The sequence below is a fragment of the Gouania willdenowi genome, chromosome 6, assembly GCF_900634775.1.
Source record: "Gouania willdenowi chromosome 6, fGouWil2.1, whole genome shotgun sequence".
Classification (NCBI taxonomy): Eukaryota; Metazoa; Chordata; class Actinopteri; order Blenniiformes; family Gobiesocidae; genus Gouania; species Gouania willdenowi.
Window position 1 is genome coordinate 67,270,669 of NC_041049.1, and position 18,946 is coordinate 67,289,614.

The 18,946-nt window shown below is 38.4% G+C and overlaps 1 protein-coding gene across 2 annotated transcripts in view; it reads right to left on the reverse strand.

The window, feature by feature from the left end:
* The window catches only part of vps9d1 (VPS9 domain containing 1), a 30,734-nt gene that overhangs the window by 8,161 nt on the left and 3,627 nt on the right, over positions 1 to 18,946 (reverse strand). For both annotated transcript variants that reach the window (XM_028449164.1, XM_028449163.1), the window contains exons 5-14: positions 17,231 to 17,342; positions 10,497 to 10,559; positions 9,835 to 9,887; positions 9,650 to 9,737; positions 9,262 to 9,344; positions 7,918 to 8,066; positions 5,502 to 5,855; positions 5,286 to 5,415; positions 3,655 to 3,860; positions 3,238 to 3,322 (exon numbers count right to left, since the gene is read on the reverse strand). In XM_028449164.1, coding sequence (XP_028304965.1) covers positions 3,238 to 3,322; positions 3,655 to 3,860; positions 5,286 to 5,415; positions 5,502 to 5,855; positions 7,918 to 8,066; positions 9,262 to 9,344; positions 9,650 to 9,737; positions 9,835 to 9,887; positions 10,497 to 10,559; positions 17,231 to 17,342 — 1,323 coding nt within the window. The remainder of the gene's footprint in view (positions 1 to 3,237; positions 3,323 to 3,654; positions 3,861 to 5,285; positions 5,416 to 5,501; positions 5,856 to 7,917; positions 8,067 to 9,261; positions 9,345 to 9,649; positions 9,738 to 9,834; positions 9,888 to 10,496; positions 10,560 to 17,230; positions 17,343 to 18,946) is intronic.

Genomic DNA, 18,946 nt, shown 5'->3' on the forward strand with positions numbered 1-18,946 from the left:
GGAAGGTGAAGATGGTCTCATGTGACCACTGAGAAGTGGACCTCACATACTGACACGACAGAGAGTTATGACACACTGAGCCAACTACTGTAAACACACAATCATCAATTCCACAAAACTGGACTCTCTGCATTCCAGGAAAACAATGGACAACTCAGACTGAGCTCAGTAAGGACATTAGGCCTTCGTGGGTAGGTTTGTGGTGGGTACAATGAGTCAAAAAGCAGCAGAAATGTGCTGAGGAAACATTTCCTCATTAAAGGAATACAGAGGACTGAATGAGCGGCACAAAGTACAGAGAAGAAAGGGGTGCAGACAAAAGCCCAGGAGAGAACAAATTAGATCCCTGATGGTTACGGACAAAGAGTTGATGCAAGTGGACGTGTTTTTCAAGGAATAAAAAGGGACGGCAAATACAGTAAAGTGTGTTTATGTGAGAGTTTGGACAGAAACATCCCACCTGCCTGCACAGCAGCTGAGTTCTAAACCTTCATTAGCTCAGATGACGAGAGAATCTAAAGGACAATAACTCTGTCTCTGTTCTGATTGACAACTTTCTCTACAAGTTACCAGAAAAAAAAAAAATCAATCAAATCCAGAAAAATCCGCTGTTAGCTGTATTTCATGTGTCTGATTTTGTAAAGTGCTTTAAGGCCACACGCTTTACACCAAATGCTTATATATTAAGCATTTAAAAATACATGTGGATCCAGAGCTGGATAGCCTTGAGCCTTTGCTGAAATAGAACCAAAACAACTAAAAAACCCCTGCCAAGCTGCATCATCTTTCAATAACACACTGTTACAGATTATTACAGTTACCAGTAAAAACCTGATGTCATTAGTAAGTCATGCTCCCTCTGTGGATTACTACGAAAAAAGTAAATTCTGTTTCTATTTCACTGTATTCCCCGATTGAGAAATGACCCAACTTTTGAGGGGAAAATCCTATAGAGCCGCTTTCATCCAAAAAATTGGTCAAGGAGAAACGAAGTGTAAAATATACTCAGAGTGAGGACTTTAATGTGCAATGCCTTTAAAAAGCCGGTGACGCAGTCTATGGTTAGATAATGAAAAAAAAAAAACATTAAAGTTTCCCATTTTCCAACCAATGTCCACCCACATAAAGAAAACATTACACACTGAACGCCCATATAAGATCTATCATATCAATGTAACAACAAGGAACTTGAGGAAGATAACATTTTTCCATAACAACTTAAATCGTACTCTTTGGAGACCAAACATGAAATCTAAACAAGTAAGTAAGTAAGAGTTTTTCCCTGAAAGTACATGGAAATAAACAAAAGAAAGTTAGGCATCAAACTAGATTTTTCTAAAGAAACTCACAATTCACTATAAGTAGGCATGGAAAAGACAAGGGCTGAATTAAAGAAAAATTATGCAGTGCAAAGTGTTTTCACACGTATAAGTTGTATTATAACAGTATTTACATTGACAAACACTAAACCAGAGATGGGCAACTCTATCACAGCGGGGGCCACAAATATGTGATTGTATCTGATCTGAGAGCCACATTACCAACATTCATGTCAGCATTTAGAAATACTAAATAATACAGGAAAAAAGTTTTGTGTGTTCTTGTTGTACTCATGTGTATTTGTCTGTCGTTTTATGCATTTTTGGTGTCGATCTGTGCATTTTTGGGGTCACTGTGTATTTTTGTTGTGATTTTCTGTATTTTCCTGTCATTTTGTTGACAGCTTGTGTCTTTGGAGCTATTCTGTAATGTGTTTTTGTAGTCATTTTGTTTAAGTGGTTGTTGTGTCTGTCATCATTGTGTGTATTTTTGTAATTTTGTGTTGTTTGCAAGTGTGTGTTTTTTGTAATTTGTGCATTTTGCCATCGATTTGTGTGATTTGGGAGTTATTCTGTTTATTATGTTGGGCTTTATATTTCTTTCAACTTCTTGAAAGACATTTTTGGGGTATTTGTTTTGAGGGCCGCACAAAATTAGACAGAGGGCCACGTGTGGCCCCCGGGCCGCCAGTTGCCCATGTCTGCACTAAACCATTACATGTTCAATCGTAGCACTTCAGTGAACTGCTGTAGCGCTCCTGTGTATTTGGGCTGCCTGAAAGAAGTTTTTTCCTCCTGTTTCAACTGTTGTTGTTGCTGCTGGAGCCAAGCTTTAGTGTTGAATCGTTGTGAATTATTCTTTGCTTGTTCTGCTGTTTTTCTTCTGCAGCACTATGCTGGTTAAGGAAGCAGTGAGGTTCAAGTCAATGTTACTTTACATCTGAACGCGTTTGTTACTTTGGCTAAATATGAATTATCTGAGGGTTGTAACTCACAAAAGTTTAAAGCAGGTCACACCAACATGTATCCATTAAGTTTTGGGTGTTACTCCTGCCTGAGCCTTTAGCCAAGTTTCTGGACCCTTCGTTACTTCCTCTTCTCCTTGTTGGGCTTTGGGTCTGTTCCAAACTCAGACAGGACGACCCACTTTCGGGCCTGGCAGGGCAGGCTTGCTCCGTAGGGGGGCAGTGGACGTCCGACAGCTCCCGCTGTGCAGCACTTTAGTGAGAGCTGATGAGACCTGACAAAGCAACGACTGAAGGAAGGCAGCCATGATGATGTTTGGGTCCTAGTCCCAGACTTTGGCAAAGATTTTTTTATGGGTTCAGACAAGGGCAAGACTTCTATTTTGGAGCCTAATGAGGTGAATCATGGTACAAACAGGCACACCAAACTACTTTTACTACTTTCCAAAAACACCTGTCTGTTGAAAGACTTCATACAGATATATGAACTCACATCAGAACTTTTTTTTTGTTATAATCAACATTTTAAAGCATTTATGAAATGTGGGGAAAATATATATTTGTCACTGCAATTACACTTAATTATACTTAAATATGACTCAAATTCTTTGATATCCTCTTTCTTATTGTGGCATGTGTAAATTTACCTGGTGGCACACAGGAGTTGTTCATTGACTTATTGGGAACCCCTGCTTAATGCTTGGTGGTGATACCAGAAGTCAGTGTGTAGATAATGGTGCTCTTCCACTTCCAGATTATATGCATTATTAAGTAGGGGCGTGGCCAGGAAGAGGTTGGGTACTAAAACATGTGCGCACAATTCCACACTGGTTCATATGTTTAATGGAAATGGGCTTGGATCCATGCACTAATTCATACATCTGAATATTCCAGTGATGACGGAGTGAGCGAACCCTAACTACTCAACTTCCGTGGATGATTTATCAACTCACATGGCAGCCGTCTTAGGAGTCGAGTCGCTCTCGTTGTGACATCTGTAGTTCTCAGCATAGGCACAGATCAGACGTAACGTCCGAACTGGGGGAACAAATCACCTCAGGTTAAACACACACTGGGACTCTGTGATGGAGTTTTAATGTACACAATTCCTCTTACTACAATAGTGGGACTCCTGCTGGACAAATTAGGTATAGCAGGTACTGTTTTTGAATAATTGCACGGAACATATTCTGTTATTTTTTTTAGAATCACCATCAGGCTGTATGGGATACAAAAGACTAATGTGTGAGTGAGCTTTGTTGAATGCAGTGTTTCAGATTCATGCTGGTTATTGATTTTGTTGCGAGAACATTAACTGCTACAAAAAATGAGTGAGTCAAACACTGGAGCTCTGTGCGTCTTCAACTGACCTATACACTCCAGCTTCCTCTGTGGGCAGCTGTCCTGGACAAGAAGCTTGAGCTCCTGGACCGCAGCCTTGTACGGGTAGGATCCTTGCAGCAATTCTGGGTCGTTGGGGAACAGTTTGGAGGGAACGCCAATGTCTCCAGGTGAAGAATTGCAGTAAATCCTCATACTTGTCTCAAAAGCTTGCTCTCTCTCCCTGTGGACCTTCCTAAAAAATGAAAAATATCATCTCATACCAACTCACATCTCAGTCAGCTGTTTCATGCCACACATTCTTCTCCTTCTAAATTCATACCTTACTGTAGAACCACTGTTGCACTATTCTAAATCTATTTTGTGTTTAACCTTATTCCCATTCTTTTATTATGTGTAGTACATGTGGAAACATCCAAATGACAATATTGACCTTAAAACACATTTTAGAGCAGTGCTGCCCCCTGTTGGCCAGAAATCATCAATGCATTAAAGGAGCAACTGATGACGGACTCTAAACATCACACCAATATTGTCAAAATCTTCCAACCTCCTTTATTTCTAAAGGCTAGATATGATTTAATTAATTCCAACACAACACACAATGTGCTCCTTTGACTTTGCTAACTGGTACATTAGTACATTAGAAAAGCTGGTAAACCTACATTTAAAGAATAAGAACTTTAATCAGTAGAAATCAAAAGCAAAACACAATTCTGCAAACTAAGAAAGATTAAAAAAGAATAAACGATAAATACGTTTGATAGCTGTCAAAGATAAGGCGTTTTCATCACATTAACGTGTTATTTTTTCAACACTGATAATAATTTTAATGCACATTAATCGCAATTTTACTGCTGCTTGAAATTTAACATATAGCAAGTACAATTAGAATAATATGACAGCAGAGAGACGTCTACCTTTTCAACATGTTCCCTGCACTGCACATAGTCAGTTCTGTCCCTGTGATCCTGCATAACAGCGTGTTGGACAATGCCTTAGCTAAATACATGCTCTTATGTTAGCTGGTTAAAACCACAAAGCTCATGCTTGATCATAATGTCATGACTTTGTAGTTTGGCTCATACCTATAGGAGATATCTAGTTCAGCACTGTCCCAGCAGTGGCTACAAATGACTTGGTTTAACTCAGGTTCAGATTTCCAAGAAGAAAAAAGTAATAGTTGCTTATAAATTCCACACATTGTCACAACAATACACAGAGATTCAGCAAAAAAAAAAGAAGGGATTCATTTTGAAAAAATCATGAGAATGATCACAATTTTTTTTTTTGTCTTTTAGTGCAGCACAGTTCTCTTTGACACTTAGCTAAATGCAATTTGGTGACACCCCCAGGAGCCACTGTGGTTGGTGGGTTTGTTCAGCTCCAGCTTGCACATTAAAGGAACCTTCACAAAAGCCCATTCACATAACACCTGTGGGCCGCACTAACATTAACTTTTCATATCAAGGTGGAGGCCACAAAACATCATCCTGCGGGCCGCATTTGGCCTGCTGGCCGGGACTTTGATCTAAATATTGTGTTCTTCATTAGATTGAAAACAAAACTCTGTGACATAATCACTGGCTAAGACTTGACGCAATTATGCCCAAACCTTGATAAGTGCTACTTCGATATTATGGAATTAAAATAGCAGTACCTGAAAAGAGCCATCAGGGCGCTCCACAAAGGCGTAAAGAAAGCTTCTTCGATGCTGGCCAGACACAGGTCCCTGTAGCTGGCTGTGTTCAGACACTCAAACGACAACAAACACAAGGACAGAAGCTGATCTGAAATAGGAAATAAAGTCGCTTGTCGTTAAGCACACAGAGAGAGAGAGTTTTAACCACAAGGTTTCCTCCATCGCTGTGCTCACCAATTGCGATGTGAATGTCTTTGACTATGGCCTTCAATTGTTCTTTCAGCACCCTTGCCTCCATCTCCTCGATGTCTGACTGTATTAAAGGATCGCAGGCCTGCTCTGGGTCTGTGTCCAGGTCATCAGGAGGAACCCAATCCAGATGGCTCAGGAATGTTTCCAGGTCTTCAAATGAGTTTTCCCGATCCACTGTTGTCTCCACCTGAGATTCCTCCTCCTCTTCCTCCTCCTCAATGTCACAATTGGTGTTGAGTTCATAACAGTGAGACAAGGGTAGCGAGGAGTTTGGGCTGATGAAGCGTTGATCATCAATGTTCATGTCTGCACTCCTGTGTGCTTTTCTTTTCATCTCTGCATGAGGAGGGACATAAACATTAAATAACCATTTTCATCACATAAAAATCAGTTGTTTCCCCCTTTGCTTATATTTACAACTTAATTTAATTTAAGAGATACATTTCTAGTAGGAAGCAAATGTATCTAGAAACAGGGATGCACATGACTCTTTTGGTTTGGTGTTTAGAGGAGCACCTCGGGTTGTTTCTCAGTGCTCACTTTTTTTAAATACAGGTTTTCTATAATCGCTGCACAGAGGTAGATAACGTGACGACTGCTGTAAATAACTTAGTGATGTCACTACTAACAAGAAAATACTATTTTTTCTGGCCCCCCATCACTCAATCACTGAAATTCCCATGCTTAAGCATAAAATCCCATTGGTCAGCAGCTCATTTAGATGCAAAAATCAATCATGAGCTCCTTTGCATTTACCATTTATGGTAGAACGTAAGTGTGGTATCAAAGGCGGGATATGAATACAATTCACCTGTGCAACCTTCCAGATGGGTTGTGATTTTTAAAGGGAAAAGAGCATGCCGGTGTACTCAGTAGAGCTGTAATCAGCCCAAAAAATTAGACCCGACTGAACCCAAATGAACCCGATCTCTCTTTAAGCTCAAACCAATTAAAGCCACACACTGTTGACATCCGTGTGTGTACATGTAGAATGATCTGAGGCTGGTTTCTTTAATAGCACAGATTTATTTCCCAGTGTCTTGTTCTGCATACAACTATAAACATGACAAGCAGCTTCATGTGACGCTACACGGCATTTCGCGGTTTACTTCTGCTGTAAAGCATGTGGCAACACTGCTGTAACACACGCAGCTCAGAGACCTGCCCATTACACATGTGCATGTTTGACAGTAACAGAGCTCCAGAACGAGTCGTTTATGCAGTTTTTTTAAAAAAACATTTAATCAAGTGCCAGATACCAGCCTTCGATTCACCTCCTCAGCATCCATATGTGCATCTTTCTAGCGCTGATTGAAACATCACCTGGCGATTCATTTACTACATCAGAGCCCCTGTGTTAAAACAATAACGATTAAGCCTGAAGCCGACCTAATGTGTCGGGACGGGTTGGGTTCGGGCAAAGATTGACAGCTCTAGTCCTCAACACTGTTTTATAGATCGAAAGTTTCTTTGTCGCAGTGCATTTTCAGATATACTTTTAGAACCCATGCAATGTTTTATAAATGAGGCCCCTGGATGAACAGAAGACTGCCCACCTGCCTGGTGTCCATCATATCCAGACTCATCCCAGGGATATACGTGACCGGTAACAGGCCCATCACACCAGGTCCTGGTCGCATCCCAGAGTAGGATTGTTGTTTGTATTCACATGATGTCATTAGTAGAATAAGAACGCAACAAAACATGTAAAAAACTATGACATTAAGGTCCATCTTTGTCTATATACAACGCCCCCTCTGACCACTTCTTTTTACACTATGGTTTTTATAAACTCACGGGCCTCATCTTTCCCCCCCTGCAGTGCTTATAATAATAATAACGCATCAATTTTATATAGCACTTTTTGGACACTCAAAATCGCTTTACAGAATTCAGGGATTATTCTTTCATACCACACTGAGAGGTGGTAAGCTACTATTGTAGCCACAGCTGCCCTGGGGCAGACTGACCGAGGTGAGGCTGCCATAGTGCGCCATCGGCCCCTCCGACCACCACCGACACACTACATTCATACTAGGCAATGTGGGTGAAGTGTCTTGCCCAAGGACACAATGACAGATACCACTGGAGCGACTGTCCCCCACTGTGGCACCTGGAATTCTCAGTGGTCTCCATCCAACTACTAACCAGATCCAGACCTGCTTAGCTTCAGAGATCAGGCAATGACATTATATAATCCACAATGGTTTGGTTTGTTTCCTTTAAACCAACCTTATTTTTTAATTTGAGATTCATTAAACAGGTTGATTATTTATTTTCAGTATCTCTGCAACTATTTTTGATTAAGTAACAAAAGCTAGTGGATATGCATATTAGACTTAAAACTTTTCTCATACAATTTTACTCCTAATTTGTAAAAAGTGGAACAGTAACTCACCTGAATGAAGGAACTTCTGCGTTCTGTGGGAGGAGTTCAGCGACAGGCTGGCGCTCTCAAGATGGCTTCTGCTGACAATAGGGTAGAGCCTATTGTAAACTCTGTACTGATGTTTCCTCAGCAGCTGCACCACCGGATGGTCAGAGCAACTGAGGACACAGAGAGGAGTATTAGCAAATCCAAACAGCTTTTATTACAAGTCATAATAAACTTCAGAGAGATACAAAAAAAATGTATTCCAAATTAACTTTATTTCTGATTATCTTATCTGTATTACATGTTAAAACCTGATTAGTATTTTTAAAAACTAGTAGGACAATCTGCTGGAAGTTTTCAAAATAAAAGAATTTTCATTTTATTACCTCGCCAAAGGCTCCAGACCTATTGACAAAGTGTGTGACGCACAACTCAATAACCTTATAGCCAATGGTGTTTTTTGTTTTTAACTTAAAGCTGATTGACAAAATGATGCCACATAGATCAATTAATCCAATATAATTTAATCCAAAAACAAAGGAAAAATCTCAGAAATGTCGCTCGAAAGTTTATTTAGATCTCTACTATAAACATTCGCTTATTGACATTTTCAGAAAGATTTAGCACATTGCATTGTGGGATGTGGAGTTCCATAAACGGATGCATAGACGTATTTTTACTTCATTCTTGCCGAGATTTATTGATCAGTGGTTCGCTTGACACCATCTTTGTTTTAGTTTATTCCTGGTAATCCCCATGATATCAGAATAAAGTAAAAACATTTTTAAGCATCCGTCGCCAGGCCTCCACATCCCACAATGCAATGTGCGGAGATAAAAAAGAACATTCAAGTGACAATTTCAACCTTTTACATCTTTTTCTCAAGCACAGGATCTCAGATTTATTGATCAATGGTGGCATACAATATGGACTTACCCGATTAAAAATAACTTTGTCAGTCAGCTTTAAGTATTCACTTAAACAGTTTTGGATCACTTGAAGAATAATCAACACTCACAAATGTCCAAACTGATTGTGCGGATGATTACACGGTTCATACGTAACCACTATGTTGTGTACCTCACAAAGCCATAACTGAGTCGTGGTTTTGTTGATGAATTGCCAGTTTGAGTGCCCACTAAATAATTTAAGGGATCCTTAAATAGGGATGAACCATTTTTAGACAAGTCAGGCATGAGAAAAACATGTTGGATACGTTTGGCTCACTTTTGATCATCCATTTAATGACTCATCACCTGGACTACATCCAGATTTTAAAAATAAGGTATTTGTCCATTCCAACACAAATATTTCTTTGCACATAAACAACCACATCGAAACGAACGTTAAATCCAATGTCACAATTACCTGAGAAGGTAGGAGACCAAGCCTAACACTATTGAGGCATCTGGATTCTCCTTAATGTTGGCTTTCCACTGTTTGGGCCAATCCTGGAGGAATGAAGGGAAAGAGGGGGAGAATAAGTAAAGAAGGTGGTACGGGGGTAAGCTAGAAAAAAACGTACGGAAGCAAAGGACGGAATAAAGTAAGAAAGATGGGAGGCAGAGAGGAAGAGAGTCACTGACTACTAAAATCTTGGTCCTTTAATCAGGTTTACCTTAAAAAAAAGAAAATTGTACCCCTGCTTTAACTGTATGTGTGAATTCAACTGATTAAAGTATTTTTGAGCTGGATGATGCCAAAATGCAGAATAGACTTTAATCAACAGCTTTTTATTTTTTTTAAATAAACTCACGTGGTCTTGTTCGTACTCCAACACATTAGTATAGAGAGCACGCTGCTCCTGGTCCTCTGCCGTCATCGCCCCAGAGGCTGCAAACCTCCTGGTACAGGAAAACACACAGAAGATAATGATCGTCAACAAGCACATTCCCACCAACGCTGACATGCATTTATTCATTGAAGGGGAGAGGCACGTACCTGTTGGCTGCCTCCTGCAGCCTCAGCCTTCTCTCCTCCACCTTTCGCTGGAGCTGGAGTTATTGTCAAGGAAATTGAGCAGTGGAGAAACAGATAACGGCAAAAAGCAACGATTCAAAAACAGGCAACAACAGTTCATACAAACAATTTTTTTTAAAAAACCAACTATTTAATAACAGCATATATAAAATTACAAACAATACAATAAAATCCTGGTGTTTTTCCATTAATGTGTATTATTAATACACATATACTGTCACATTCCATAAACAAACACTTGTCATTGTTTCGATAGAGTAAACCTTCGGTAAAGCTTTATGCCTGAGCATTACAGTTTATTAATCACTCAAACATGCTTCAGTTAAAATATCACCTTAAAACTGGGGCTGCATGTAGATAATGTATGATGATGATTCAACTGTTTATTATATGATTTTAAACAGTTTCTAGGCGTTTCTATGAGTAAATATCTCCTGTCACTTGATTGTATGCACTAAACATTAAATGTCTTAGAAAACTGCGCAGCATTTTTCTACGTTGGATTGACTGGAACAAAGTAACAAAATCACTTTAATGGACAACAATGACACAAATAACTGAGCAGCAGAATCACTTTGACCTAATTAGGAGACAAAGACACACCCATCACAGAAGAAGGATACAGCATCCTGCCTGGCCTTGGCTATGATGAGGTTTTCCATCATCTGCCTGTCAAGAGACAGCGTCTGAGGAGAGAAAAGGAAAAACAGATTCAGTAAATATGTCACACATTGTGATGAGGTGAATCGTGTTAAAAGTAATCTACCAAAAACTACATATCTAAACCACTCAAGTCATGTAGGTTTTTTTGGTAAAGTTTTTTTAGAGTAAAGGTTTAGTGATAACATGAAGTTTCAATAGATCTTTGGATCACTAAGGATAGACTGCTTGTATTTAGACTCCAACAGTTAAATCAGATTTTCCATTTTAAATGTCTATTTAGCAATACTGTGTGGTTCAACATGTAGAACAAGAAAACAATGAAATCCAGGTAGTAACAACTCCTTTCAGCAGGCCAAAAGAACACACAAAAGTATAACAAAAAGGGTATAAAGGACGCAAATACAAAACTGAAGAATAATTATATTTACAGAGAGTTATATGGAGTAAAAAGATTATTTTTTTTTTTTTTTTTAATTGAGGTTAAAAGATAAATATTGAGGTTGAACACCATCAGCAAGCCAAATGACATGAATAAAACATGGGCCAATGTTCTTGCTTCATATATTGACGATGTATCGGTTATCAGCTTATAATATTGCCATCTGCCCTAAAAACAATATATTGGACATGCTGCAATCAAAATTTTTATTTTGCAAAACAAACAAAAACAGTTAAACAACACAAGCGATATCAACAGGGCTAAATATTAGGAACATTTTTTTTTTTTTTTTTTAATTATGTCTGGGTTGATTTATTCAACAAAAGGGTTTACTTTAATTTCACACGGTTAACTATGGGGTTCCGATCTTAAAATTGTGCATGCTAAAGTAAACAGCAACTTTTAGCAACAAACCACGTTTAAAAAAAAAAAAAAAAAACTTATTTTTTAATGTTAATTTTGACCAGATTTACAGCAATATTTGTGAATTTGAATATGAGCTAAATATTTCGTTTCGTCCCGTGCAATTTAACATTTAGATTTCCCATTTATATTTAACATTGTCAAATTTTTAAGAGTAAATAAATATCACAAATATAGCTGTAAATGTGGTCAAAAGTAACAAAAACTGATACAAGTTTTTCAAACGTAGTTTGTTGCTAAATGTTTCAAAAAGTTGATGTTTATTTTAGAATTAATCGGCGCCACATAGTTAACTAAACAAAAACCCAATGGTGTAAACTTCCTGGTTGTTGTTGTTTCCTGATAGTTATTCGTTTTGTTTCGCGTCATTGTGTTTATGGATCATTAGCACGTGGACAGAAACACTCACAGCTTTAGCTAACAACGTTTACCTTCAACATAGACTTCAGTTTGGTCCAGTAGACACGGAGCTCCAACGAATGCCAGGCAGACATGTCCTTTAATTTACTGACGGAATCACTTCTCAGACAATAAAACTAATGACGGACATCACCGAACAAACAGCGCGGATATCACGGAAAAAACGCGTCACGAAACAGGTAGAAACAGCTAACGCTCGTGTAATACAAACACCTGCTCGTCTTGCTACTAGTTTCTTGTGAACAAATAAAACAACAATAAGGGAGAAAAAAGACTAATTTCTTAGCTTAAAACTTAATCAGCGGTGTATCCCGTGTCCTCGCTCCGCCGCCACTCGATTAATCACGATTCATTCATCACACGGTAAATACTGCAATCTAAGCCCCGCCCCCGCCACTCATCTGATTGGCTGCGGCACCATGCCGTCAATGGACGAGATTGACAATTGGCTGGAGTACCTTTAGCCTTTATTTACTCATAGTAAAATGTCCTAAACAAACCTCTCTGCCACGTGTTCGAATTAATATTAAAAACGTGACTTTACAGCCGGAAGGTGCACCGTAATCTGTATTCTGTGGTTGGTCGAGTATCCTGATACAGTACATGGATAAAAGCATTTGGACACACCTGTGATTGACAGTCTGGGATGTTTGCTTTGTATCCATCCCCAGTAAACGTGCTGACAACATCAGATTTACATCAGATTAAAAAAAATGAAGTAATAAACATTGTGTGCATTATATCAGTGGTTCTCAAACTTTTTTGGCTCAAGTACCCCTTTATCTTATTTCTGAATTCAAGTACCCCCCTTTGCCCAACATTTTGCTTAGAAAACTTTTTAAAAACAGTTATAAAGCATAATGATGGGATGAACAAGTGACAGCACACATTTTAATCTCATTTTGTAAATAAGTGGAAATAGTGCAGTGGTTCCCAACCTTTTTTTGGATCGTGACCCCATTTTGATAAAGAGAACTTCTGGTGACCCCAAAGACATTTTTTTCCTAGAATAAATTTTTGATCATGTTTTTTTTTTTTTTTAATTTTCAGAAATTTCAGGCGACCCCACATGGGGTGCCGACCGCAAGGTTGAAAAACACTGATCTAGTGGCTCCTGAATATATTTATTTCTATAGTTTTAATCTATTCCTGTCATCTCACGCCTGTGGTGGGACAAAGACTGACACTTTGTTAATTTTCCACTCCCTCTCACTCAAGTACCCCCTGTAGTGCCATACCCCCATTTGAGAAACACTGCATTATATCATGCATATATTTCAGAGGTGAAAGCAACTACTTACAAGTACTCACATTACAGTAATTGAGTTGCTTTTATGTGTACTTGCACTTTTTTGAGTACATTTCTAAATCAGTAGATTTACTTGTACTTAAGTACGTTTTTTTAAAGACGTAAAGTAATTTGCTACATTTCTACACCCGACGAATGAAATGACAAAGACAACAATCAAATGCATCACATCATAGCCGACCGATCAGATTAAACGTAATGCACGGTGCAAAAACAACATTAAAAGGAGGTTATTTTCTCAGAGCATCACCAGAACAACAACTAGATTTCTGCTGCTTATGTGGACCGAAGTGAAGCACGGACGGAAGAGGAGACAGTCCAGAGAAAACACTACAAAACACTTAACACATCTTTGTGACATATTTGCATTTAAATGCGACAGTATCTCAATGCAATGTTAACGTTGCCTACCTTTTTAAGTTTATATATGAGACGTTTACTGTATGTAAGGGAACAGTGGCAAGATTTATTACCAAAAATAAACAAATGGGGTGAAAGTAACTAGTAACTTTTACTTTGAGTACTATCTAATTGAGCTACTTTTGACTTGTACTTGAGTATTTTATGTATGACTTACTTGTACTTGAGTACAATTTCAATCAAGTAACAGTACTTCTACTTGAGTAAATATATCAGTGCTCTTTACACCTCTGATATATTTCCTTTACATGAAAATATCCATATTTCACTTTTGCATTTATTTAATATAAACTCTACAGTATGAAAAGTTATTACCCAGCAGCATTCCCACCATTTTGTTGACAGTTTGTGTGGCTCTATGTGCAGATCGGCTCTGTTGCAGAAGGACCAACTCCATGTTAAAGGAAATGGATTTGAAAACATCTGTCATTACCTTTTGTCTGAACACTTCTCTCTCTAGTGTAAATCTGCAAACTCCATCACTGCTACTTTTAAATCTACCTTTGCATCCTGTAAACGTCCTAAAATATCTGTATGAGCTTCATTTAGTCATTTTAGATCAATGCCTTAATCTGAATATGTATGTTTCTTTCAACCTTACTGCTCCATATTAGTCATATAGAAGCTAATGATTAAACAAGTGTGGTGTGTTAAAGCACGTAACAATATGACGTCCATAACCTGTGTTGATTGCATAACTTTTAAATCAAAATTGCAAGTTAAGACAAACCTTATCTATTCAAATGTAAACCACCCAAACACAAAACATCCAGAGGACATGACAGAGACTGTATGATGAAGCCCAGGGCTGAGCTTATATTAAACCAGAAGTTCTAAACTTGTGGGTTGGGACCCAAAATCTCAGCTATAAACTACTCAATATTGTCATTAATTTGTATTAAAGTTGAAGTTATTCCTCAGTTTTGGACAAGGCTCAATATTTTACGGGGATGTTGGGTCTTGAAACCTGAGCGGTTGAGAATGACTGGATAATATCGTAATTTAACTCTGATATTATTAATGGAGAAAGACAAAAAGTGGGTTTAGATTGCTCCACTTTTCTCCATTTATAAACATTTGTAGTTCTCAGAAGTTTGATTTGGTACCTGGATGTCCTCGTGTTTCTTCTAAGATACTTGGTATTTACACACCATGTTGTGTAAATTGGTCAAGTTTATTATAGGTCACAGAGGTTCAGGAACAACCCTCAACTATGACCCATCACGTAACACACGAATCTATACTCCGTCCAGCCAAGTCAGCATTTAGCTGACTAATAAGTCTGTAAGAAATTCAATGCATGTTAAACGTCAGAGTTTTTGGTCATTATTATTGTTTGTATGGTTACTGTGTTTAGAAACCCAACGATCAATGTGCCACGCCTAATGTTTGGCGGGGATTCATGTACACAGTAACATAGTTTACCTTTGTTCCTCTCCACTCTCTGAACTTGGCATCTCAGGATCTGTCCTGTTGTGTCTTCCCTGACAGTTAGATCCTTCAGTGTCATGGCGAGGAAAAGTGTCTGAATCACATTGCCTATGGCCAGGGATACCTCCGGGGTCAGTGCCTTGTCCCCTACTCTTTGTCTAAAAGCGGTTATACACTGTGGGATCTTTGGCCCATTTTGAAGTGATTTTTCACTTGTGCGTCTATTTTTGGGATCGGGCCGAGTCTCGTGTGCATGGTGTAATATCATGGGGTTACGAGAAGCAATTACCACCTCAGAGCCAGCTCCCGATCAGCAATCGTATGGTCGTAAGAAAATCAAACATGTTTGAAATACTGGTCGCCCCTTGTGAGGGTATGGCACTGTTGAAGCAGTGCCGCCAACCAGCTTCCCTCAAATTCTCAAACTGCACATGCGCGAACACTGTAGGACCACTGTAAAATTGACGGACCGTACTGCCCACGTCTGTCTCACCAGTTCCTGGTCCATCACATCGCTACCTTCTCTCTATTAAAGCTCTTTTTGCTGAGATTTGCGAGTGTCTATCCATTTCCGGTTCTTCTTCTCCTTCTTCTGTTTTAATGGCGATGCTTCAGAGTTCTTCTTCTTCTTCTAATTTGTACATCGCTTTTCCGAAACAAGACCCCGACGTGTCATGTATGGACGCACAGTGTGAGCAGTCAGGTCTGTATAGTGTGAGAACATGAATAGTGAGCTGCAAATATTCAGACTCTGCAATTGACTCGCACAATTTGAGCTGGAGCTGAGTACAACGATTGAAAACACCACCTCACTTGGTGCAGTGATCACTGCTATGCTGATGACACTCAGCTTTTCCTGTCTTTTCCACCTGATGAAACAATGGTCTCAGCTCCGATATCAGCGTGTCTGGCTGATATCTTCACATGAATGAAGGAACGCCACTTTCAACTAAGACTGAGCTCATTGTCTTCTCAGTTTGTCCTTCAGTTCAACCACAGATCAGTGCCCAACTTGAATCCAATCTACTTGTGCCCACAAACTCTGCCAAAAATAATTTGGGGTCTTGATTGACGAACAGCTGACCTTTAAGGTTAATGTGGCCTCAATTTCTCGGTCTTGTCGATATGAGCTCAATAACATGAGGAGGATCCAACCCTACCTGACACAACAAGACTAACTCTAGCTAGACTCTTCTCCTCTGTTATTTCCAAATGGTGGAATGAATTAACCAACTCCGTACGATCCACAGTCCCTTTCTAATTTTAAGAGATGTCTGAAGACTCAACTGTTCAGGAAACACTGAGGCACTTGATCTGACCCTTCTGCTCTTTGTCCTTAGGGGTAGAATGAGTCAGATGGTTCAAAACCAGCTCTTAGTAAATATTTACAGTTCATCCAGAAAGTATTCACAGCGCTTCACTTTTTCCATTTTGTTATGTTACGGCATTATTCCAAATCATGTTGAATTAATCCCTTTCCTCAAAATTCTACACAAAATATCCCATACTGACAATGTGAAAAAGTTTTTTTTTTTAGATTTTTGTAAATTTATGAAAAACAGAAAACTAAGAAATCACAGCTACACAAGTTTTCATAGCTTTTGCCATGAAGCACAAAATTGAGCTCAGCTACATCCTGTTTCTACTGATCATCCTTCAAGTTTTTACAGCTTAACAGGAGTCCACTTGTGGTAAATGAAGTTGGTTGGACATGATTTAGAAAGGCACACACCTGTTTATATAAAGTCCCACAGTTGACAGTGCATGTCAGAGTGCAAACATCAAGCATGAAGTCAAAAGACTTGCCTGTAGACCTCAGAGACAGGTTTGTTCTGAGGCACAAATCTGGGGATGGATACAGAAACATTTCTTCTGCTTTGAAGGTCCCAATGAGCACAGTGGCCTCCATCATTCAAAAACGGATGAAGTTTGGAAGCACCAGGAATGCAGTTTTTAACTCCAAATTTCAAATAAACTAATTCAAAAATGAAATTTAATAAAAGAGAAGAAAAAAAACAACATAAAAAGTATTTTAAAAAAAATCAAACTTTTTTCTTACATGTTTTTGAAACTCAACCTCTAATTTCATAAGTGTGAAAAGAAGTCAAAAGTTTTTAGGTTTTTATCACTTTTTGCCTGCAAACCACTGACAATAGGTGTGAGACTCAATTTTGGGCCCCATCCCACGAGTTGAATACAAGATAGTAGGTAAGTCCGTATTCTCTGGTAACTGTTTATACATTACAACTTACTAAGGATGTTTTCTGGTTGGCCTGACCCGGTGTGAGCCTGGCCAGGCGTGCCTCGTATTTTGCTTTCAGTTTCTGGTTCAGACGTGAAGCTTCTTCGATGGGTGTGAGCACCCTGAAACACACACAGGAAACACATTGAACTCTTTTTATTCTGAAAATGGGCTTTTGGGCATTGTGAGAAAACACAGTAGGCAACAGTTTTCATCCACAAAATCTTAACAATGTAACTAAAAAAGATGAAAGAGGTCCAAAAAATATATTTTATAAAAATTAAGCATCTGTTTTAACAGTGCTTAATCATCAATTTGCTGCGTCAGTAAATCCTTTTCAAAATAAAAGAACAGATTATATACTGTCTGTGAGCAGTGACGTGCGATGGAGTTCATGATTGGTGAGGCACTTCTCTAGAGTCAGATGCACATATTAATGAAACCAATAGAAGCTTAGGCATTTCTTTTTAAATATTATTTTATATATTTGTAAACAGGGAGCTGTTATTTCACTGTACTTTTACTTTTATTGATTTTTATTCTGCAATATCAAGAAGATTTTCTTGCACTGAAATGGTAAGAGTTTGAATGTAATTTATAAAAAACATTCTGATTCTGATTATATTTAATTTTTGGCCTTAATTAAGACATTCAGTTGTTTTTGAAAGGTTATGATTATTCTTTAATCCATTCCATATGTTTTAACAATACAATAGCAAGAAAAACAAGCAAGACTTTCTTTAATATCAAAAAAACATTTTCAATAAAATGTATTTGTTTATTTTTGTGGGGGCTGATCTGTCTAACTAAATAAAATGAAAATCATGAATGATCTTATCTTGAAATTTGGGGGTTAATTGTGTTGTTTAGGGACTGATGGTGAGGAAAACTATGCCTGCTTACTGCCCCCTGTCTGTGAGTCACGGTACTGGTACTGTCTGCCTCACACTACTTTTTCACTGTGCATTTATCGACGATGCAGGAGACCAGGAAGACTAAATACGTCACACACATTCATTAAATATATCAAACAGACTGTGGAATGTCAGCGTGTTGCAGCAAACGAGTAATCAAACATGTACATTAGTGATATAAAGAGAGAAAGCAACGGGCATGCGCTGACTGAGAGACGTCACAGGTGAAGCATCGCTGCTCTCTGCCTCCATTTTAACAGGGAATTTGACCATAAATTTTTTTAAATCGTACAGAAAACAGATTTATAGAGCAATCAAGTGGGTAGATATAACTTTGTCTTATAATTGTTAACATTTTACATGACGTGATGACAGGTGGACGTCACTGCTTTGGGTCCAAACTAATAAGTTGAGACCCTTTGCTCTAAAGCCTGGGAAAGGTTCAAACAGTGCACACCAGAGTTGGGGTCAATTATAATTGTAGTTGTGTAATTGATCATTATTTACTATTATGGCATAATTATAATTTTAATTGTATTTGAAAAAATATGTTGCTGTTATAATCATAACTGAGTTCAGATAGTTGACTTTGTAATTGTAATTGGCATGGAAATTCTATAAAAACTATCAGTGCCAAGGCATGAAAATAGAAGAAATGTGGCTTTTTTCCCTCTGACAAATATTAAATATTATTACTAATAAATAAATGAATAATAATAAAACATTTTCCATAAAACCCTAAAAACTAGTTCAAATATATCACACTTAAACTGGGGTGAAAATGCAGCAAGGCATGCGAAATGAGGAAAAAT